The 23207-nt window shown below is 49.0% G+C and overlaps 4 protein-coding genes across 4 annotated transcripts; 2 read left to right on the top strand and 2 right to left on the bottom strand.

The window, feature by feature from the left end:
- Positions 1–332: 332 nt before the first annotated feature.
- Positions 333–14115, top strand: ZSWIM3 (zinc finger SWIM-type containing 3). Its single transcript, XM_065893303.1, has 2 exons — positions 333–487; positions 12192–14115. Exons 1-2 carry the CDS (start codon positions 333–335, stop codon positions 14113–14115), a joined length of 2079 nt encoding a protein of 692 aa, XP_065749375.1.
- Positions 14116–16706: 2591 nt separating this feature from the next.
- Positions 16707–18152, top strand: ZSWIM1 (zinc finger SWIM-type containing 1). The gene has a single exon (XM_065893556.1). The coding sequence runs from the start codon at positions 16782–16784 to the stop codon at positions 18150–18152; it is 1371 nt and encodes a 456-aa protein (XP_065749628.1). The 5' UTR covers positions 16707–16781.
- A 1263-nt stretch (positions 18153–19415) lies between these two features.
- Positions 19416–20373, bottom strand: SPATA25 (spermatogenesis associated 25). Its single transcript, XM_065893304.1, has 2 exons — positions 20319–20373; positions 19416–19927 (listed from the first exon to the last, which is right to left on the bottom strand). Exons 1-2 carry the CDS (start codon positions 20371–20373, stop codon positions 19416–19418), a joined length of 567 nt encoding a protein of 188 aa, XP_065749376.1.
- Positions 20374–20684: 311 nt separating this feature from the next.
- On the bottom strand, positions 20685–23183 carry NEURL2 (neuralized E3 ubiquitin protein ligase 2). The gene is made up of 2 exons (XM_065893399.1): positions 22373–23183; positions 20685–21564 (listed from the first exon to the last, which is right to left on the bottom strand). The coding sequence occupies exons 1-2, from the start codon at positions 23112–23114 to the stop codon at positions 21449–21451; spliced, it is 858 nt and encodes a 285-aa protein (XP_065749471.1). The 5' UTR covers positions 23115–23183; the 3' UTR covers positions 20685–21448.
- Between the last annotated feature and the right edge of the window lie 24 nt (positions 23184–23207).

Raw genomic sequence — 23207 nt, forward strand, 5'->3', positions numbered from 1 at the left:
ATGCCCACCTGCTCTCTAGCGATTGGAGAAAATGAGTGCCAGTCCGGGGAACCCGTGTGTGATTGGATGTGACAGTGAGGGGGCGGAGCCCCGGGACTGGCTAATAAGGGCTGAGTGTCATTTCCCCTCTGTCAGAGAGCAAAGACGCCCCCCAACCTACGGTAACCCTCTCAGGCCGAGGGCTTCTCCTGAGCTCCGTTAACAGGCCACCCAATAGGGGCCCACCCTTAAGGTGTCCTGGGCCCACGCCAGCCGGTAGACCCTCAGAGGTGACCTCTGACCCCTGGTGTTTATCTTGGTGCAGCCCCCTGGTGTGGGCAGAGGGGGCGGCCATGGAGCTAGGCAGCTGCTTCAAGACCTACGAGGACTTCAAGGAGTGCTTCAGCGCCTACAAAAAGGAGAACAGGTGCTCCTTCATTCTCAGGGACTGCGTCTCCGTCCGCTTCCACAACCTCAACCATGGCACCTCCATCCGCGAGGACATCCTGTAAGGGGGGGGCGGGGGCGGGGGCGGGGCAGGAGGGTGGGGAGGAGGCCGGATGGTCCCCAGGAGGGCGGCCTGGAGGAGGAGGGAGTGCAGCTGGGCCCCTGTCTCTTTGAGGATTCCACAGGCACTTATTGAGCACCTGCCGTGTGCCTGGTGAAAAGCGCAAAAGCTCCATAGGCATCGCTTTTTGACCACCAGCTTCACCTTCTCTCACTCACGCCTTCATTCACAGCTTTTATGGAATCCATAATAGCTGCAGTTTGTCCCATTTTTTGAGCACCTACCGTATCCCAGACACAAAGTATGGCCTTCACAAATAGATAAAACGCCTTGGCCAGAATTTTCTTCATCAGTCTTCTCTTTACAAAGCAGTAACACTGGTCATTTATTGGGTAGTTTGTTCATTCATTTGTTCGTTCTGTAAATGGTTCTTGAGCTCCTGAGATTTACCACCTTTTTTCAAACACTTCCCATGTCCCAGGCAGCGTTCTCTATTCTGTATGCTTTACCCCACAGGACTGTCTTGAAAATTATAGGCAAATGTTATTTCTTCCATTTGGCAGATGAGAAAAGAAGCTTGGAGGCTAAGCTAAGGGTTGAAAACTCAATTGCCTTAAGGACTCAGGTGAAACATCCCAGTGTAAGAAAATTTAACTTTAACTATACAAAAAGGAATGATGAAGTAACCAACACCAGGTGTTTGTGCTAGGGAGAACAGAAGTGTGAACTGGGCAAAATGGCGAGCAGGCCAATTAACTGCAGCTGATGGCTGCCATGTGAAAATGAAGATCCAGTGTTCCCAGATTTGGGACAAGTGGAGTCAGCAATCCAGGCTTTATGCGAATGTGTCCACTTTTTAAAAAAATCAATTCAAATGTAATCACACACTCTATAGGCCAGCTCAGTGAGTCAAAGTGTATCTGAGTTTGAGACCCCTGGGTTGAGGCGTTTGGCCAAAGCTCACTCTCTAAGCAGGCAGGCTGTGTTTTTTTCCCCTACTCTGAAGTCCAGTGCTGTGCTGGGTACAGCTAACATAAAGATGAATAAGTAACTAAACCTGCCCTTAAAGAGCTTGAGGTGGCATAGAGTTGGACTTAGGTAAACCAACTAGTATGTGATAAATGCTTTAAAAGAGATGTGCAGAAGAAGTGACAGATGCCTGGGAAAGGCTTCGCACTGGAAGTAATGGTTTCTGCTGGGTTGTGAATGAAGGCACAGGGCTAGTGTAGAAGTTCAATGGTTAATATCAAGTATCACGGAGGGGTTTGACCAGAAGAAGCTGTGGAGCGAGGGCACAGATCCGTCAAAGAAGGTGGCATGTTGGAGAAACAGTGTGGGATGCCATGCTTGACAGGAGGCTGTGTCAGTTGCAGTTTATGGACAAGGTCTGTAAGTACCATTGTGAGGTGCTTGGACTTTGATCTCTGCCGGTAGCATCGTTCTAAGCAGCCAAAGAATACCAAAAAATGCCCTGCTTTCAAACTGCTTGCAGTCCGGATAAAGGGCAGTAGCCTCCCGTTGCCCTCATGATTAAGTCCAGGACTGTTACTAAGCTGGCTGGCCAGACCATCTGACCCTTCTGACCTCCCCATCTTGCACCATGTGCTCCATCTACACCGGGTCTTACTCCACATTCAGCTCCTGTCCCAAGCCCACAGCTTCCTGGTCCTTGCACTTACCACGTCTGCTGGTTAGAATGACCTTGCCCATCCACTTATCTTAGCTCCCTTTTCCTCAAACATTAGTTGTTTTTATACTATCCTCTCTGTACTATATATCCTGAACTACAATTTACTTAACATTTTTCTTGCAATTCTTCTAATATTCAAAGAAGCTTTAGAACCAATCTAAGCAATAATATATAAGAAGTAACAGTATAGTGGCAAAAAGATAGTATATATTTCTAAATAACTATTAAATATTCTTGTATAATCTGAGGTCATTTTGGGCTACTTGTGGAAAACTCTGTCTTAGCTAATTGTTACTTTAACTTCAGTTATTAGCATAATTTCCAGGAAGCCTTTCTTAACTCCCTGAAGATTAGGTTAGATGCTCCTACTCTATGTTCTGACAGCGCCTGTTACAGTTATTTGCACATCGTTAAGGAACACAGTTTACGGAGGTGTCCCTGGTTTGCTGAGCTCTTCCAGGGGGGACTCTGGTTTACTATTTTTTGCATTCTCACTGATTAACACCATGCTGCTTGCATAGAATCTAGTCCAAACACCTCATAATCACGCGTAAACACCCTTCAGGTGGATGGTCTCCAGGGTCTAGCACAGGACTTGTCCTATAGCAGGCCTTAAGTAACTGTTGAATGAATGAGTCATCAAGTGTTAAATGTGTAGTTCAGCGGAACTGGTGCTGCAGGGACTCAGGGAAAAATCACAGTGGGCTAGGGAAGCAAGTGAGAAAGGGAGGCTTGAGCTGGGCTCCATAGATGGGGAGGTGTCAGGAGGTGTATTTGCTGCTCTAACAAATTATCACAAACATAGTGGTTTTAACAACACAAATTTAGTATCTTACTGTTCTGTAGGTTAGAAGTCAGGCACAGATCTGACTGGGCTAAAACCAAGGTGTCAGCAGAGCTGCATTTCTTTCTGTAGTCCCTAGAGGAGAATCTGTTTCTGAGTCTTTTCCAGCTTCTAGAAGCTGCCCACACTCCTTGACTCATGGTCCCCTGCCTCCATCTTCAAAGCCAACAGTGATTGGCGGAGTCCTCACATCACATCACTCTGACCCTGCTTCGTCCCATCTCCCTCTCTGGCTCCCCTTCTGCCTCCCTCTTCCATTTTTTTAGGACCCTGTGCAGATAATCTAGGATCATTTACCTTTAAAAAATCAGCTAATTAGCAACCTTGATTCCATCTGCAATCTTAATTCCCCTTTGCCATGTAACCTAACATATTCACAGGTTTTAGAGATTAGGAAGTGGACGTCTTTTGGGGGACCATTCTGCCTATCACAGGAAGGTTAACATCCTGGATGGAGAAATGGTGTGTGAGCTAGTGCAGATATTAACATTGCTGTACTTGGAAGGCAGTGAGGAGACCTGCTTGGCTGGAAGGAAGATTTATGCTGGAGCAGTGTGAAAGAGAATGGAAGGGATTCAGCTAACAGATTAGAGGTTCGGATTGGTTTTGTTTTTGCAGGCTGAACAATTTAATAAATGAATTTGTTTTTGAGTGGTCAATATAGTCATTTAATTTTTTAAAAATTTCACATTACATCAAAGGGTCTAAAAGTCAGTGTCCCTTCCACTGTGTTATCCAGAGACAACCGCTATTATCTTCCTGAGATACCTGTGAGCCTGAACAAACATATCTCTTTTTTTAAATTTAATTTTATTTTTTATTTTATACAGTAGGTTTTTATTTGTTATCCATTTTATACATATTAGTGTATATATGTCAATCCCAATCTCCCAATTCATCCCACCACCACCACCACCCCCTGCCACTTTTCCCCCTTGGTGTCCATACATTTGTTCTCTACATCTGTGTCTCAATTTCTGCCCTGCAAACCGGTTCATCTGTACCATTTTTCTAGATTCCACATATATGCGTTAATATACGATATTTGTTTTTCTTTTTCTGACTTACTTCACTCTGTATGACGGTCTCTAGATCCCTCCACGTCTCTACAAATGACCCAATTTCGTTCTTTTTTATGGCTGAGTAATATTCCATTGTATATGTGTACCACATCTTTATCCATTCGTCTTTCGATGGGCATTTAGGTTGCTTCCATGACCTGGCTATTGTAAATAGTGCTGCAATGAACATTGGGGTGCCTGTGTCTTTTTGAATTATGGTTTTCTCAGGGTAGTATGCCTAGTAGTGGGATTGCTGGGTCATATGGTAATTCTATTTTTAGTTTTTTAAGGAACCTCCATACTGTTCTCCATAGTGGCTGTATCAATTTATATTCCCACCAACAGTGCAAGAGGGTTCCCTCTTCTCCACACCTTCTCCAGCATTTGTTGTTTGTAGATTTTCTGATGATGCCCATTCTAACTGGTGTGAGGTGACACCTCATTGTAGTTTTGATTTGCATTTCTCTAATAATTAGTGATGCTGAGCAGCTTTTCATGTGCTTCCTGGCTATCTGTATGTCTTCTTTGGAGAAATGTCCATTTAGGTCTTCTGCCCATTTTTGGATTGGGTTGTTTGCTTTTTTAATATTGAGCTGCATGAGCTGAACAAACATATCTTGTGTGTACATATGTATCCTTTTTTTTTGCGGTACGCAGGCCTCTCACTGTTGTGGCCTTTCCTGTTGCGGAGCACAGGCTCCGGACGCGCAGGCTCAGCGGCCATGGCTCACGGGCCCAGCCGCTCCGCGGCATGTGGGATCTTCCCGGACTGGGGCACGAACCCGTGTCCCCTGCATCGGCAGGCGGACTCTCAACCACTGTGCCACCAGGGGAGCCCCATCCTTTTTTTTTTTTAACACAGGTGGCTGCATACTATTTATACACATCATTCTGCACCTTTGCTTTTCTCACTTGTCAGCGTATTTTGGAAATTACTCCACATCACTTATTACATTGTATGAGCCCTTTAATTAATTGATTTTACCAATTGTTAACTGAAAACTTTCTCCATGCTAGTGCCTGAGACACAGTGTTGAAAAGATAAATTGAGTCCCTGCCCTCATGGAGCTTCCTCTCCAGTCAGGGAGACAAATATTAAACTCTAATCACAGAAATAATGATTTCTTTAAAATAGTAGTAAAAGGGAATTCCTGGCGGTCCAGTGGTTAGACCTCAATGAAGAGTAGCCCCTGCTCACGGCAGCTAAAGCCCATGCACAGCAACAAAGACCCAACACAGCCAAAAAAAAAAAAAAAAAAAAATATATATATATATATATATATATATATAAAGAAGAACCAAAAAAAAAGACAGGCTTTAACTCTGACCTTGGGCAAGACTTTTAATCTCCATGACACAGTTTCATCCTCTGTAAAATGAGAAGGATGTGGTGAAGATTAAATAAAATACATGCAGTTGCTGAAGCATAGCGCTCAGTAAATATTTGCCAAAGTCATAACTGTAGTACATGATGGAAAGTAGTAGGTTTTTTTTTCTTAAATAAATAAATATTTATTTATTTAGGCTGCCCCGCGTCTTAGTTGCGGCATGCAGGATCTTCGTTGTAGCATGTGGGCTTCTTACGTGCGGCATGCGGGATCTAGTTCCCCGACCAGGGATGGAACCCGGGCCCCCTGCATGGGGCGTGCAGTCTTACCCACTGGATCACCAGGGAAGCCCCAGTATTTTTTTTTTTTAATTTAATTAATTAATTAATTTGGCTGCGTTGGGTCTTCGTGGCTGCGCGTGGGCTTTCTCTAGTTGTGGCGAGCGGGGGCTATTCTTCGTTGCGGTGTACGGACTTCTCATTGCGTTGGCTTCTCTTGTTGTGGAGCATGGGCTCTAGGCACGTGGGTTTCAGTAGTTGTGGCTCACGGGCTCAGTAGTTGTGGTGCACAGGCTTAGTTGCTCTGCAGCATGTGAGATCTTCCCGGAGCAGGGTTCGAACCCGTTTCCCCTGCATTGGCAGGCAGATTCTTTTTTAAAAAATAAATTTTATTTTATTTTATTTATCATTTTTGGCTGCGTTGGGTCTTCGTTGCTGCCTGCGGGCTTTCTCTAGTTGCGGTGAGCGGGGGCTACTCTTCCTTGCGGTGCATGGGCTTCGCGTTGCCGTGGCTTCTCTTGTTGCGGAGCACGGGCTCTAGGCGCATGGGCTTCAGTAGTTGTGGCTCACGGGCTGTAGAGTGCAGCCTCAGTAGTTGTGGCGCACGGGCTTAGTTGCTCCGTGGCATGTGGGATCTTCCCGGACCAGCGATTGAACCCGTGTCCCCTGCATTGGCAGGCGGATTCTTAACCACTGCGCTACCAGGGAAGTCCCTGGCAGGCAAATTCTTAACCGCTGCACCACCAGGGAAGTTCAAGCCCCGGTATTTTTAAGCTGTACCACCAGGGAAGTTCAAGCCCGGGTATTTTTTTTTTTTTTTTTTTTTTTTTTTTTTTATGCGTTACGCGGGCCTCTCACTGTTGTGGCCTCTCCCGTTGCGGAGGACAGGCTCCGGACGCGCAGGCTCAGCGGCCATGGCTCACGGGCCCAGCCGCTCCGCGGCATGTGGGATCTTCCCAGACCGGGGCACGAACCCGTGTCCCCTGCATCCGCAGGCGGACTCTCAACCACTGCGCCACCAGGGAAGCCCCCCCGGGTATTTTTAAGAGTCAGAAAAATGTGTTGTGGGAGGTACTACTAAATGACCCAAAGTCCCAATCGACTGGGAGATTCTGTGATTTTATGCCCAGTTTCCCTTCCCATATTTTTACATATGGCTGTTGTGTTTTTCTTTTTGTTATGTCTTTGGGGGATTGCTAGTCTTCAAACTGTGAAGTATTCCAATGTCTCTCTCCATTGCTGTTCAGTTTAATAACTACCTTTTTTGAATACTTTTTTGGAACATGTTCCAGACACTCTGCTGAGAGCTTTACAGACATTGTTTTGTTTAATCCTCATCACACTCTTTGAACTAAGCCATTGTTATCTGAGTTTTCATTTTTCCATGTATCACTAATCACAAGGCTCTGTAGGAAAGCACAAATCTTGCTAACAAACTAGCCACTTTAAAAATTAGTCACTACTTAGTCATTCCTTCCTGCTTATCCTACCGGTTCCATCAACATCTATGGTAGTGAGTTTTTGGCAAATGAATAGATGTGGTAAACATAAGGATTATAAAATGCAAATAAAACTGATTGCAAACTGAAATTGCACGTCTTCCAAGAGCTGTAGGACTTGGTGAAGTCCCTGAAAGTAATATCACCTGCAGCCTTATGCCAGTTGACAAATGGAAAGGGAAATCAGCAGGACAATGATATGTACAGACGTGAAAAGCAAAGGATTTGCATAGCAAAAAATTAAATTAGGCCCTTGGCAAATGTGATAAAGCCCAGGAATATTTTGGTAAAATTGACCCTTACATATTGCAAAAGTAAGACAGGAAATAAAGTATCGGAGTGTTTGGGGGAGATATACCAAGAAAAAAAAAAGTTGATGCTTTAAGTGGTTCTTTGATTATTCTAAGAATTGGCAGATAGCTGCCATTATAACTTAAATTTCATTAAATATAATATTTTCATAATTTTCATCTCATTTTTTTAAAGATTGCTCAAGTCTTTTTTTCCCACTAATTTCCTGTGAAATGTGGTTTCTGGCGAGGTTTTTTTTGGCTGTAATTAACCGAAAACCCTGACTCAAAATGCATTATTTCTTAGCCCAGAGAAGGTGATTGTTTCAGCGGCCCAGGCTTTTCCCATCTTTCCACTCTGCCATCCTCAGGTCTCAGCGTTGCCCTCAGGATGGCTCGCCACATGGCACAAATGTAGGAGTCACATCCAGAGGCAAAAGCCTGCCTGGGTTTCCTGCACATTTCCTATCATGTTTCTTTGTGCAGAATTGGGCCAGTATCCATGGCCATTCCTAAGGAGATTACCTTAATTCGCTTAGAGTAGCCCCGAAGCACTTAGCTATGTGGGAGAGGAATGGCAACCTGAATATAATTGGCCTTCAGTTAGGAAGGAAGGAAGGAGGGGGCTAAGGGATGTTGGGTTGGCCACCAACCAATCCTGCTACAGCCTTTTTTTGTTTTTAATTGAAGAATAGTTGATGTACAATATTATATAAGTTACAGGTGTACAATATAGTGATTTACAATTTTCAAAGGTTTTACTCCTTTTATACTTATTGTAAAATATTGGCTATATTCCCCATGTTGTACAATATATCCTTGTACCACTTAATCCCCTACCCCTTATATTTTCCCTCCCGCTTCCCTCTCCCCACTGTTAACCACTAGTCTGTTCCCTTTGTCTGTGAGTCTACTTCTTTTCTGTTATATTCACTAGTTTGTTGTATTTTTTAGATTCCACATATAAGTGATATGATACAGTAGTTATCTTTCTCTGTCTGCCACAGCCTTTTAAATGAATTCACTTTTAGTGGTACTGATTATTCTTGGATCAGGTACTGCTTATTCGTAGATCAGTACTCTTGTTATTTCTATATTTATAGATAAGAATTGGAGGCTGAGAGGAAGTGAAGTGACTTGTCCAAGTTCACATAGCTAAGTGGTAAAGCTGGAATTTAAACTCAGATCTTCTGGCTCCAGAATCTTGTTCGTAACTCAGGTTATGTTGTCTAAAATGGCTTGACTCCACCTGTAAAAATTCTGTTCATTGCTCAAGGTGCGATTTACATGCAACAAGGACACAAATCTTATGTGAAATTAATCAAAAGCTTTAGATCTGTTCCAATCCCTATAGTCAGGGTAAATCACTCTTTATTCAATTATAGGTATATTGCTTGTACCTCTATTTAACCATTCACTTAGTTTTGGCTTTACTGGCCATCTGTGTAATAATCTCTCTGCTCACTAGACTTTGAGAGTAGAGACTATCTAATTTGTCTCTGTAGCCTTCTGAGCAACTAGTATAGTGTTTGGTACATAGTAGGACTTAGTAAATGTTTGAAATTAAGCAAAGGACTTGTCCAAAGTTATAGTTAGTTATAGTGCTGGGATAGAAGCCAAGTCACCTGACGGAACTCTCCCAGTGGTCTTCCTAATGTGCTACTCACGTTAAAAGGAGAATTTTCTGTGTCATGCAATCACTCATTTAACATTCATTCAGGGTGTGTGTTCAGAGCACCTATTCTGTGCCAGGTGCAGTGCCAGGCACTGGGAGTACACTGGGGGCACAGTCCAGGTAGAGGAAATAAACATGTACAGAGAACACTGAAAGGAAGCAAGACTGGCTGACTCCCTTCTTCCAGATCCTGGCTGAGCGCACTTGGATGTAAGCACTAAGGGAGATTCAGAAAAGTGTAAAACCCCATCCCTGTCTTGAAGAGAGTCTATGCTTTCACCTGGGAGATAGAAATAAATACGGATTAAGATTACCACAGTGCTCAAAGAATTCTTACAAAAGATTTGTGTATTTCACTGTGTGTAAATTATACTCAATACCAGAGATTAAGGGAAGCAGGGGAATTCCCTGGCGGTCCGGTGGTTAGGACTTGGCACTTTCAGTGCTGAGGGCCCGGTTTCAATCCCTGGTCAGGGAACTAAGATCCTGCAAGCCGCATGGTGCAGCCAAAAAATTTAAAAATTAAAATTAAAAAAGATTAAGGGAAGCAGGAAAAAATAACAGAGGCTTTAACCTAGTACCCTTTAAGTTTGACGTGCATGGTGCACGTCACGCACCAAACAAGGACAGTATGTTTAGAGATCTTTAAGGAAGTTATTGAACCTGAACAATCAAAGCATTGAGGGTCAAGTTGAGGAGGGTAAAAATGAGAATTCAGAGAGGGAGAAGTATTTTGAAAGAAGACAGGCAACATAATGGTTAACTACATAGACTGTAGCCAGGCAGGCTTAGTTCACATCCCAGGTCGTCCAGTTTTAGCTGGAGGATTAAATCCCAGATTCTCATCCTTGAGAAGCTCTTTAAGCCTGTTGCCTCATCTGTAAAATGTGGATGATAGAACCCTTTTCTTAGTGTAAAAGGATGCATGTAAGGGGCTTACATGTAGCCTGGCATATAATAATTCTTAATATATGTAATAGTGGGAAGAAAGAATTTAAAAGACTTACCACACTGGATATAGACATGGAGAAGGAGGAATTAAGAATGCCAATGTCTCCACCCTGGGAGGTGCAATCATTAATAGAACCAGGAAAGGTGGAAAGAGCTTTATGGTTGGCACTCACCAGTATCTTTTTTTTGGAAAAAAAAGATAGGTTAACAAGCATATACTATGAACACGTAAAGTCAATATAAAGTGATGAGCTAAGATCTATGCTAAGATGTTGAGCCAGCAGAAGGGTAGGGCCCAATCTGAGGGCTTGGGGGAGGCATCCTAGGAAAGATGGTAGTTGCACGTAGTCCTGAAGGATGAGTTAGCTCTGAGATGAAGACAGATGGGTAGGGCATTCCAGACAGAAAGACAACCCGAGCAAAGGCATAGAGGTGAGACACAGTGTAGTGAACATGGGAAGTAGTAGACAGTTTGTCTTTCTAGGGTACAATAAAACAAGACAGTTGGGACAGTGGAAAACAGGTGGAAGAGTTAGGCAGAGGCTACACCGCGGTCACCCCTCGCTGGCCTTGCTGTGCTGCTGGGCTGCTCCCTGAGCTGGGGACGGTGTTGCCGCCCTGGCACTGCGCACACCACAAGTGCAGGCATTTTCAGCCTCAGGCCCCTCCGCCCTGTTATTTCAGGCGTGACTTCCTATTTTTCTAAGCTTGCCCCACAGGATGAGCAAACAGGACCAGCTGGGCCAGAGTGTTTGGAAGGGGGTTGGTGAGATGCCCAGGCTGTGTCATGTCATGCCAGGGGCTGAGATTTTTTCCCCCCCTTCCCCGATCTTTGGGTTAGGACACTCTCTGGGAGGCAGGGATGTGACCCGTCCCGCCCACCTGTGGTCCCTGAGTCATTCATCCATCACATCTTTGACAAGCATCTGCTGAAGGAGCAGCAGTGGTGTTAGGTGCTTGGAATACACTGAGGACTGACTTGCTCTTGCCACTTGAAAACAACCCCATCCAATTGGAAAGACACTGCATAAATGCCCAAGAAAAGGTCACAAGGCTTAGGAGCTGTAGTAACAGTAGATGACTTTTATTTAGAATAAATGAAAGGCTGAACCAGGCTCTGGGCTAAATCTTACGTCTGTGGCTTATTTAATTTTCATAACAACCCTAGTTAGTTTCATTTTATGATGAGGAGTTGTGCAGTTACTCTGCACACAGAGAGATGAAGTAACTTGCCCAAGGTCAAACAGCTTCTGAGTGGTAGAGCCTGGATTCAAATCCAGAGCGTCAGCTTCCAGCATAGCCACTGTTTAACCACTACCGCTACCCAGAAAATCTGCTAAGCCTTTTCCTTTAAATAAATGCTATGAATCTGAAGTAAGGAGCAATTACTGTGGCTTGAGGGCCTCCATAAAGGTTTCCTGGAGAAGGTGGGGCCTGATTTGGGCCTTGAAGCATGGGTTGAATGAGGATAGGAAGGGGAAAAGAGCAGATATTCAATTTAATTACTGTTCTCCTTTGAATCAGCACTTTCAGCCTAGAATGGCAAAGCTAGCAGGATCCTAAAGATCATCTAGCCCAGGGGTTCTCACTCTCTTAGGATGTGGACATTTTTCTTTAAGTCAACGGTGACCCCAGATCCCAGATACACCCTAACCCCCGAGGCCTCTTTTATTTTTGCTGCCTAGAGGAGAAGGCAGAGGAGGCAATGGCTCCCTAAAGGCAGGAATGAAGGGGCCACTTTAAACAGTGAGTAACCAGCTCTGCTGCTGCCTCTTACCTATTTTCCCTTGTATCTTTGCCTCAGATCGAATTGTTGACAACTACAGATGGGAAAATGAGAGTAAATAAAAGGAGTTGGGGCTTAGAACTTCTGTAGATGAACAGGAAGGGTGTTTTAGTTGGATGGGGTCTTGAAGAAAGACCTGAATTCTTTGGGACTGGAGAGAAAACGTAAACCTTTCCTACTTCCTGTATTGCACTGTGGTCTCCCGGAAATGTATCAGCCGCTATAAGTCCCTGCAGGGCGTTGACTTGTAAGAGAAAGGGGGTGGTCAGCACCTTTTTCATTTTCACCTCTGCCTTCCCTAGATATGTGCAGGTGAAATTTGTCTGTATTCGGACCCAGTCAAACAGGAAGAGAACAGTAGCGGCAGCTATGTGCCCAGCATACTTGATCCTGCGGTACAATGAGAAACTGGATAGACTGTTTATCAGTGAACTCAACACACAGCATATACACATTGACTCCAAAACCGCGGGTCCTAGAGGAGACGCCAGTGGCAAATCTCAGAAGAAACTCCAGCCTGCACAGCCCACGATCAACAAAGACCTTGGCACAGCTGAGAAGTCCCTGTTTGAGCCATCATTTTGCTTAGATGAGGTCCAAACACCCTCAAAGCCAGAGCAGGAGGGCATCACTCCTTCTGACCTGGCCAAGATAGCCAAAGTGATGAAGAACTTTCTTAAGGTAGATGTGGGTTCCATGGCCTCCTTCAGTGTGGGCAGCAGCCAAGACCTGGACAGGCTCAGCTTCCAGAGCAGCAAGATGAGCGACCTCTTCATCCGCTTCCCTGAGAATCTCTTGCTGCACCGGGTGGAGAATGCCCAGGGCCACATCCTCTACGCTTTCTTGGTGGAGAGCAAGGAACGAGAGGGGCGAGTGGTACACTTTGCGGTGCTCAAGGCTGAGACAGCCACCTCCGTGGCCAAGATGCTGAGTATCTTTACAGAGTTCAACTCAGATTGGCCCAAGGTCAAGGTGGTCTTCGTGGACCCGTCCTTCCCTCATCGAGCCATCCTGCAGGAGATCTTCCCTGCTGCCCGCATCCTCCTCTCCATCTATCACACGACCCGACTCTTGGAGAAGAAGTTGCATCGTAGTTCAGCAGATCCATCCTTTAAAAGGCTCATGAAAGAAGCCCTGCGGGAGGCCGTGTTTGTCACTTCTGAGGCCAGCCTGCAAAATCTCTGCCAGATGTCCCAAGCCCTGCTCAACGAGCAGCTCTTCAGCTTCCTTCAGGCCCACTGGTTCTCGTGTGAACTGCTGTGGTACATGCACGTCAGGAAGGGCCTGCACGCCTGTAACACCTACATGGACAGCCTGGACGTCGTCACCAGCAAGGTGTCGAGCCTCTTCCGGGAACAGCAGTCCCTGCTGGACTGCATCCTCCGCTTTGTGGATTACATAGACTTCTTTAACACCAAAGGCTTGAAGAACTTTCCCACTGCTCCCCCCAGGTTAAAGAGAGCCCGGTCAGCAAGCAAGGCACCAAAGTCCAAGAAGGCTTCTGGAATCTGCGGAGGGAGCTTCATCAGGCTGCCCACGCAAGAGGCACAGCCAGAGCTGCAGCAGGTGCGGGCGCCGCAGCAGCAGCCCCAGGGGCAGCCCTCCCAGGGCGGCATGCTAGACTCCTTACTCCAGAGTGGCTCCGATCTGGCCTACAAGCTGTGCCACAATGAGTGGGCGGTGGTGCAGAACTCCACGCACCTGGTGGACGTGGCTGGCTGCTCCGTGGACGTGCAGCTGCTAGAGGACTCCCACCAGGCGAGCAAGGACGGCTGCAGCTGCAGCTGCTTCTTTCAACAGCAGTACCACCTGCCATGCCGGCACATTTTGGCCCTGCTGCACACCAGCCAGAGGCCCGTGGGCGAAGCCATGGTGTGCCGCCGATGGCAGAAGAGGTACCAGCACCTCCTCGGGCCCAGCGGGGAGCTCCGGGACCCTGTCCTGATACCGAACGCAGGCCAGCCAGGGGAGAAAGGACGGAACGACATGATTCAGGACCTAAGCAGGGAGCTCGCGAACCTGCTGATGCAGAGTGAGGGACCAGAGCTGGAGGAGCGCTGTTCCACCTTGCGCAAGATTGTGGACATCTGGGCGGCGGCCTGCCAGCCTCCTGAGCCCAGTCAGCAGCCGGGGGACTTCAAGGATGTGGGCCGCCTCCCTTTCCTCTGGGGAAAGCAGGAGGAAGGGGAGGGACTCGCTCCTCCTGGAGCCACAATTCACGATTGAAGCACCTGCACTGGCACAAAGGGCCGCAGACCACTCTCCCTGGAAGTCTGAGAGCTCAAAGCAGGCAGGACATGCTAGGCGTCAGCGTTTTAACCAATGTCTTCCTAGGTAGGGTGAGGAAAATTGTTCCAACAGGAAGAAGAAGAACCCCACTGTGTGACAGTCCTTTGAATCTACCCCTTTTCTGCCCTACCTTTGATTTTCCTCGGGAGCCTCATTCATTGTTCAAGGCCAAAGTTATCTCCACGCCGAAGGGTCGTCCCTCGTTCTCCCTCAACCCCTGAATTTAGATCTTATTCCCTACGTAGAGATGAAACCCTGCCCCAGGCTAGGGTGAGATAAAACGGACCTGATAGAAGAGCCTGGTTTCAGGGACGAAAGGAAGGAGGGTGATCCTTCGCTGTTGCTGCTCTTTACGAAGAATTTGTTATTTGTACCTATTTTATTCATATTCAAGTTTTTGTTTTGTTTTTGCTTTTTAAATAAAATCAAAGAAGCAGGAGAAATGCGTTCTGCCTGAACAGGGAAGGAATCGGTTGGGGGTCGTGGAACCAAATGGAGCCTGACGCCTCAGATTCAATGAGTAGCAGTCGGCCCCTTACTTCACCCTCTTCCTGCAACCGAGCCTTCAACATTGATTTCAGGCTGCCTCATATTCTAGCAGGAAGAAGCCAAATAGATTGGGAGGGAAGAAACCTGGGTCTGAGACTTGACCGCCCTCAACTTGCTGGGAGACTGTGGGCAAGTCCCTGATTTCTTTGACCCCAGTTTCCTCATCTGTAAAAATTAGTGTGTTGGCCTGTTCTAATTCCAATTTACCCTCTAGATTCAATGCAGTTTTAAGCACCAACACAGACTTTTGTTGTTGGTAGTTTGCAGTCTTAATCACCTAAAGCCTGGTAGCCACCCAGCTTTCCAAGAGCCATCTTCAGGGGAACCGAGGTCAAAAGATGACCTTAACAGTCACAGCGCTGTGCTGGAGCTCGCCTGCAAAATACTGGAGGGGGTTGGGCTGGGCAACACCGGAGTTCAGCTCTCTCAAGATCTGGGTCTCTTTAATTCCAAGAGTTGGGCCCCTTGACCCCTGTTGGAGAGGTGGAATTTGAGACCTGGCCCTCAGTTTCCCCATAAGGCAGAAGACCCTGTACCATTCATTACATAGGCACCCCTTCCTAACCTCCTGGGGTTTTGTAATTTGACCAGAAAAGAAAAAAATCCGTGAAACACTGCTATTTATTTTTTCTTTTTTTGTCTTCGGAGGGAGTTTCCATAGTAACGCACACTTCCTGTGCTCTTCCCACACGTGAGGCTCCAAAGTTTCAGCCTCAGTGCTCAGACTCGCCAGGATGCTAGTGTCTTCAGGCTTTCATTGGCTGCCGCCAGCCGGGCCCCTCGTATCTCTGGTAACGGCACCCGCCCGCGAGTCGTCGGGCTACGGTTGGTCGGAGCGCCAAAGACCGGAAGCAAATTCCTCAGGCCATTGGCCAGAGCCACGGCGAAGCTGGCGTCGCGGTTGGTGAGCCCAGAGGTCAGTCAGAGTCAGAGTCAGGGTCAAATAGGGAGAAATGGCGACGGAGCCAAGCTGTGGGTGAGTAATTTCTGAAGGGGTGGAGGTGTGAGGCAGCTGGTGACCGCAGTCACCATGACACAGCTCCCAAAGGGGTGGGAGGTTGACTTCTCTTCTGGCTCCGGCCAGACTCCGAATGGGAATGTCAGATATCCACATCCTCTCTCTGTCTCTGGTTTGTGAACCTCAGATACCGTGGAAAGCAGCCAGAATCCCGAGCCAAAGACTCAACTTCCAGCTACTTATAGAGTAATGGTGGGCACGTCACTTAACCTCTTTGAGCCTCAGTTTCTCATCTGTAAAATGGAGACAGTAACCCGGTTTGGGGGCTAAATAGAGGAAACGTGAACATAGTATTGCAGTTAGTAGAGGGATTTACGTAGAGGGAGAAGAGACTATGAACATTTGTTAATCCTGTCTTATGGTTGAAGGGATTGAAGCTCAGAGAGGTCACTGACTTGCCCAAGATCACCCAGCAAGTTTGGGGCAATTGCAGTTCTCTTGTATATACCAGGACCAATGAAAGAATGGAGGCCAAGAAGTAATTTGTAAATATATAAAGTGCAATACAAATATTTAAAATGCTCTTTAAGGGGGGAAAAAAAAAAAAGGCAGCTCCGGCCTTCACACTCATTTAAATCTCATGGAACCAAATCTTTCCGTGCTGACTTCTTATCAATTAGCTCTCAGCTCCAAGTCATCCTCCCACCACCCCCCAGAGAGGACTTCACTGGTTACTTTGGCTAAAGTATCCTTCCCTCCTCCAGCTTACTATTACCCTGTTTTGTGGTCTCTGTAAACTTCATTACCTGATATGTCCTTGTTTGTTTACATGTTTATTGCATATCCCCCAGAACAGCGCTGATCCATAGTATCAGCAATAAAAGTCTGGATGCATAATTGAAGAGTCAAGCCCCTACTGTCTCCTTAAACCTCTGTTCCTCTCCATAGGCCCATCTTTGGAACAAGATCTGGGAACTACAGTCCGGCCTCAAGCCTCAACTCAGTTGGAGCTTGAGAGAGAGTGAGAGCCTTCCGTACAGCAGCCTCACAGAGCAGATATTTTGACCTTGGCATCTAGACGTCTCCCATCTCCCCCATGGCCCTGACAATGCTGAATGAGCTCCTGATTGAGGACCCAAGCCCACCTCTGCTGCTCTGTCAGCTTGGCAAGACCGCCCAGTTAGATGCCCTCAACTATCAAAGCTGCTTTATGCAGGGGGTCTTCGCCCATTTTCCTGAAATCTTATTTATCCACCGGACCTATAACCCAAGGGGCAAGGTGTTATATACCTTCCTGGTGGATGGACCTCGGGTGCAGCTGGAGGGTCATCTTGCCCGGGCAGTCTACTTCGCCATTCCTGCCAAGGAGGATGCTGAAGGCTTGGCCCAGATGCTCCAGGTATTCAAGAAGTTTAACCCAGCATGGGAGAGAGTCTGTACCATCCTGGTGGATCCCCACTTCCTCCTGCTGCCCACCCTCGCTATGGAGTTCCCCACGGCTGAGGTCCTGCTCTCAGCCTTCCACATCTGTAAGTTCTTCCAGGGCAAGTTCTATCAACTGTCCCTCGAACAGCCCGTGGAGAGGGTCCTCCTGACCTCCCTGCAGAGCACGATGTGCTCGGCCACAGCTGGAAACCTGAGGAAATTGTATACACTCCTGAGCACCTGCATCCCGCCGGCCCAGCTGCCGGAGCTCCACTCACACTGGCTGCTCAACGACCGCATCTGGTTGGCCCACCGCTGGAGAAGCCGAGCCGAGAGCAGCCACTACTTCCAGGGCCTGGAGGTCACCACCCACGTCCTCAGCCAGTTCTTCGGCACCACCCCATCTGTGGAAAAAGGCATGACTGCCCTGTTCCGATACCTGCAGCAGAACTCAGGAGGCAAGGCGAGTTTCAGCCTGGGCCTGAGTCCCCCGAACAATCATCCCCCTTCGGAGGGCAGCCCCGAAAGCCCCAAAGTGGAACAGTTGGTAGAAGCCTGCATCCAATACTCCCTTAATGCCATCTGCACGGGGCCGGCCGCCCAGCTCTGCCTGGGCGAGCTTGCCGTGGTCCAGAAATCCACGCACCTCATCGGCTCTGGTTCCGAAAAGGTGAACATACAGATCCTGGAGGACACCCATAGGGTGCAGCCCCAGACCCCGGCCAGCTGCAGCTGCTACTTTAACCAGGCCTTCCGTCTGCCCTGCCGTCACATCCTCACCATGCTCAGTGCCCGCCGCCAGGTGCTCCAGCCAGACATGCTGCCAGCTGAGTGGACGGCAGGCTGTGCTTCCAGCCTCGGTGACGTTGTGGGCAGCAGGTGGAGTGAGACCCTGGATAAGCACTTGGCCGTGGCGCTCCTCACGGAGGAGGTGGGTCAGCTCCTGCAGCACTGCAGTCAGGAGGAGTTCGAACGGCGGTACAGCACCCTGCGCGAGCTGGCCGACAGCTGGATCGGCCCTTATGAGCAGGTCCAACTCTGATTACGCCCGACGCCCAGAGGTGCTCATCCGCAAGGTGTCTGCTCACAGCCCCCTACACACACCCACACACACATTCACACAGTCGTACTTCCACGGGCCCTCCTTCCAGGGAAGAAGGACAAAGGTTTTCTCTTCCACTGCAGCCTGCTACCTACAATGTGTCTAGTTCCCTAGGACAGGAGGCGGCAAACCTTTCCCATAAAGGGCCCGCTAGTAAATATTCTAGACTTGCTGGCCACGTAGAGCCTCTGTTGTATATTCCTGGTTCTTTTTTTTTGTTGTGTGGGTTTTGTTTTTTCTTTTCTTTTTTAACAACCTTTTCAAAAGGTAAAATCTGTTCTTAGCTCAAGGGCTTTATAAAAACAGGTAACCCCTGCTCTAAGATAAGGGATAAGACACTGAGTGGAGATCAAGGGTTGGGACTTGGTAACAGCTTCCCCAGTCATGAGATGACACCTCACCCACAGAGGAAAAGGCTCCCAGAGGCAGAGGCTCAGCCGGGCTCCCAGCCTCACCGCCCCTCACCCTGCCCCATCCTGAGGTCATTAAAGTTGAATGTGGTCTGTTTTAGCAGTTGTCTAGTTTTTTGTCTTGTAGAAAGCAGTTTAGGAAATACTATGGAAAGAATAGGCTTTGGAGTCTGACATCACATGCAAATCCTGGTATCTTCCCTGTCTGATTTTTGAGGGCTGGTGCAGCCTTTTACTAGCTATGTGACTTAAGTCACGTCACCTCTCTAAGCCTCAATTTGTTCATCTGTAGAAATGGAGATCCCCAGAGCACTGGTAAGATTAAAGGTTAAGTGGGCATGTAATGGGCCTGATGCCCAGTGGGTGCTCAAGTAAGAGATAATTTTCCTTCCTTGCCTATGGTCCTATCACCTGTCCTCAGCAGGGTGAGAAACAAAAGGCAAGAGGAAAAGTCACCTTGCCTAGGGCTTTGTACAAGAACTTTTGATCAAGTACCAAAACAGAAGAAGCCTCCACTCTCCAAGCAGGGCCTCCTACCTTGGTAATTTTCATTGTAACCAATCTGACAAGACCTATGGCATGGCTTGACAGTTTCTGGAAACTTCCTGGGGTCTGGACCCTGACGGGCTGGTGTTTGTCAGAATGGCTCAAACCACCACCCTATCCGCATCCCTGCCATAGACACCCGCCAACCCTGCCTGCCCAAAAACCATACGGAGAAGCCACCATGTGTCTGGTGCTATTTCATCCCACTGCAAGAAGGAACCGGGAGGCTGGCCCCTCCGGGATCTCACTAGGGCCACCGTGCCCCCGCCACAGCCCCCGCTGGCTCCAGATGGGCCATCATGAAAGCTTGAGCTGCCCGGATCAGGTCCTCTTCCCGTAGGCCTGGGACAGGCACGGTGGGGATGCCAGCGATCATCATGGCCAAGGTAAGGATGCAGATGTCGGGCTGGGAGCCGGCCTCTTTCCCTCCTGTCTCAGAGGGCAGCCCACACGGCAGCAGGGGCCCAGGCCTGCTGGGGCCGCCCAGGTAGGGAGCTCTGCTTCTGGAGCAGCCATCCTCCCAGCCCAGGCGCTCCGGCTGCCTCGCGTGGGGGAATTTGTGGCAGTACTGGCTGTACTCCTTCCGCCGCAGTGGCTCCCAGCTAGCCTCCCCAGGGCAGCCCCTGGCTTCTGGCACTTCAGGCACTGGTGTCGCCTGCTCAGCTTTCTGGCTCAGTGGGCCTTGTCCACCAGAGGCCACCACCACTGGCTCTACAGGACTATAGAGGCCAAGGGATGAGCCCAGAGAAGCAGCCCCACCTGCAGAGACAGGAAAGGGATGGAATGTTATTCTTGGTCTCTTTGCGGAGGAGGCCCTGAGGGGCAGGGCATAGGAGCAGAGCTCTGGGATCAGGGGCAATTAAGACCAGCCCAAGAGGGCTGTCCCGTGGTTGGGAATTAGGTTTTACTCATAGCCACAGCCCCAGTCAGTCCCTAATGCAGACAGGTAATGGAGAAGTGTTTGCTGAATGAATGAATGAGCAAGTGGGTAGCTATTGGCAGGAACTTCTGGAATAGCTTTCTTCCAAGAGAAGTGACTCCAGGTCCAGCCCAAAAATGCCCAGCAGAACCTCCACCTCCCCCAGAGCCAGGAAGCAGGTTCTCAGGGGAAGTTGTAGTACACCCTCCAGTTCCAGGAGCCCCCTCTCACCTTGGCCGGAAGGTGGAAGACCTGGATGAGTTTGTGGAGACATGAAATAGGACATGGCTGCTCTGAAGCCCCTGTTTGTGAGGGAACAGTCATCTGCCTTCTGTCCTACCCTCTCAGCCCTTCTAGAATGTCACCTCATAGTCCCTCCCTTTTACACCTGGAACCCAGCTCAGGGCATTGACCTGTTCATTCTAGAATGTGTACATGACAATGGATGGGGTTAAAAGAGCACTGGACCAGGAACTGGGCATTCTAGGTTCTTGCCTTTACCTTGGGCAAGTCACCTGGACAGTTTTGTTCCTTGACATCCTCAGCTGTAAGATGGGGGTGATGACTGCCCACTACCTCACCAGAAGTTATGAGGGTCAAATAAGATCATTTGTATGGAAGCAAATGATCAGCGATACAATTAAAGGAGTCTGATGCTTTGTGCCCTGTAGGGTGAGAGAAGGAATACTCTGCATTCATTCATTTGCTGTGTGACCTTGGACAAATACATTCCCATCTCTGGGCTTCAGGTTCCCATCTGTGAAATGAAGTACTTGGTCTAGGGCACTGGTTCTCATCCCGAGCTGCATATTAGATGCTCTTGGAAGCTTTTAGAAATCCTGATGCCCAGACTTATCCCAGGGTCAATTAAATCATAATCCCAGTTAGCAGTATTTTTTCAAAGTTCCTCAAGTGGTTATAACGTGTGCCAAACTTGAGACCTCTGTTCTAGGGAAATGCTTCTCAAGCCTGGCTGTACCTTAGAATCTCTAGGGGAGCTTTTACAAAAACAATGTCTAGCCCTCATCCTTTGACAAATCAAATGAGAATCTCCAGAGATGGCGTCTGGGGCACCAGCAATCCAAGTATCCCAGATAATGAGTAGCCAGGCTAGGAACCACCGGTCTAGGTGATGTCAAAATGCTCTCTCATTCTCTCATCTACCCTGCTGACTCCCAGTGATTCTAAAAGAAGTGCCCCTCACAGGCTTCAGGGGCAAGGAGACCCTCCAAGGATCAGCATTAGCAACGACTGTGTTTATTTCCATCCTGGCTGGTATCAGTGTGGCCAGCTTCAGGGCAGCCACACCTCTGGGGCCAGGATGCATTCACGTGGCCCTGCTCCAGGGTGGCTGCAGGCCTTCACTCATACTTGCAGAAATCCTTAAGTCCTTTGGGCAGGTGGAGCCCATCAATGGCCAACCGGTGCACCACACTCCTCTGGATCACGAGGCGGCACAGGGTCTGCAGGGACGGCACTGTGGAAAGAAGGTTGTCAAAGGCAAAAGGAACGGGAGGGTTGGGCCGAGGCTGAGACCTAGATCTAGGTCTTGGTCCCCTCTTTGTCGTTAACTTGGGCAAGTCCCTTCACTCTCCAGGCCCAGCCTGGCATGGGGCTATTCACAGAACTGAGATAAGCACCTCTTTCGCACCACTGTCCCAGTTCTGCAGCCCTATTTCCATTATAGCACCCATCCTGCTCCCTTCCCCCTCGCTTAGCAGCTTCTGGGGTCAGGGGTGGCATCTGATTGACCTGTGCAACCCCCAGCCTCCTGCACAGGCCCGACACAGAGGGGGTTCTCATTCACTGTATTCGTAAAATGTCATCAGATGGATAAATAAAAGGCTTAACAGGGCTATCATGAACCAGACCTCAGGATTAAGAAGCTCTCACATGGGGTTTAAAAGTGATGCCTTTAAACTGGTATGCCCAAATCGATGAGCATTTGTCTAATAAAAGAGCACATAATTCTCAAAGAGGACCAAAATCTAAAATCGGTGTAGAATTCATGCCCTAGGTTAATGCAGAAAATATTGGCAAAGCCGGAAAGGGAGTTAGAGGGCATCCTAACCAATCACAGCCAAGGTGGGTAAATTGAGGCCCAGAGCCAGGGAAAGTGACTTGTCCAAGGTCACAAGTAGAGGCAGAATCTGAAGTCAGATTCCCCAGCTTCTAAAATAATGCTGGACAAACCAAGGCCTTGCTACCTGTTTCAGGAGTCCTAGCAGGTTCCTGTCCCAACACTAGGCCAGGAGGGGTCGCTGCCCAGGGTGTGGGATACCTACAGCCATACTCGACCTGGACCAGGCGCACGCTCTTGGTGGAGGCGAAGACGTCCACCACCGCGTAGAGGGGCTGGGCGGCTGGCAGCCCCCGGGCGCTGGGGCCCATGTCCTCGCCGTTGATGACGATATGCATGTCAGCCGTGCCGTCGGGGCGCGGGCAGAAGAGAACGCCCAGGCGGCTCCGACGCGCAGTCGGAGGCAGCATGTTCAGCTCATAGAGCTGGTCCAAGAGGTGGCTGTACAGCCCGGGACGGCTGCGGCCCACCAGGCGGTCGCGGGGAATGCGAAACTGCTCAATGCACAGATGCGGTTCCACCAGGAGGGCTGGGGGGCAGCTGGGGGCCAGCGCCTCCGCCTCCGGGCGGCCCTCCCGGGGCACGCGGTTGTGATGGCGCGTGATGGCGAAGACCCAGGTGTGGCCGAGGCTGACCAGGTCGGGCAGCGAAAACTCGGGCACGGCGGCCAGACTGGCGGGGTCCAGCGCAGTCAGGCCGAGGCGAAGGTGCCCGCACCAGCCCAGCTCTTTCTCCTCGATCTCCACCAGGAACACCTGGCCGGGGGCCAGCGGCTCGCGACTGAAGCACACGCCGTGGGCGAAGCTCTCCACGCGTGTGGCCCGCGTCCCGGAGGGGTCCACGCGGATGTTGGCACCGTGTACCGAGTGGAAGCGGGTGGGAGGGGGCTCGGGGCGCGCGGGGCCCCAGGGCGCACCCAATTCCACGGGGTCGGAGGCAGCAGCCATCTCCCAGCCATGAGGCAGGCCAGCGGGCGCCGGGGGCTATTTTGGGCAGCGGGCTCAGATGGTGACCGCGGGGGCACCATGTAAAGTACTTCC

This window comes from Phocoena phocoena, chromosome 15 (genome assembly GCF_963924675.1).
Source record: "Phocoena phocoena chromosome 15, mPhoPho1.1, whole genome shotgun sequence".
In the NCBI taxonomy this organism is placed as follows: Eukaryota; Metazoa; Chordata; class Mammalia; order Artiodactyla; family Phocoenidae; genus Phocoena; species Phocoena phocoena.

Excerpts from the sequence above, each read along its gene's own strand:
- ZSWIM3 (XM_065893303.1), top strand. The coding sequence starts at position 333 with ATGGAGCTAGGCAGCTGCTTCAAGACCTACGAGGACTTCAAGGAGTGC. Across the intron at positions 488-12,191 it reads TCCATCCGCGAGGACATCCT|ATATGTGCAGGTGAAATTTG; the intron begins GTAAGGGGGGGG and ends TGCCTTCCCTAG.
- ZSWIM1 (XM_065893556.1), top strand. The coding sequence starts at position 16,782 with ATGGCCCTGACAATGCTGAATGAGCTCCTGATTGAGGACCCAAGCCCA.
- SPATA25 (XM_065893304.1), bottom strand. The coding sequence starts at position 20,373 with ATGTCCTATTTCATGTCTCCACAAACTCATCCAGGTCTTCCACCTTCC. Across the intron at positions 19,928-20,318 it reads TCTTCCACCTTCCGGCCAAG|GTGGGGCTGCTTCTCTGGGC; the intron begins GTGAGAGGGGGC and ends CTGTCTCTGCAG.
- NEURL2 (XM_065893399.1), bottom strand. The coding sequence starts at position 23,114 with ATGGCTGCTGCCTCCGACCCCGTGGAATTGGGTGCGCCCTGGGGCCCC. Across the intron at positions 21,565-22,372 it reads GGTCCAGGTCGAGTATGGCT|TGCCGTCCCTGCAGACCCTG; the intron begins GTAGGTATCCCA and ends TTCTTTCCACAG.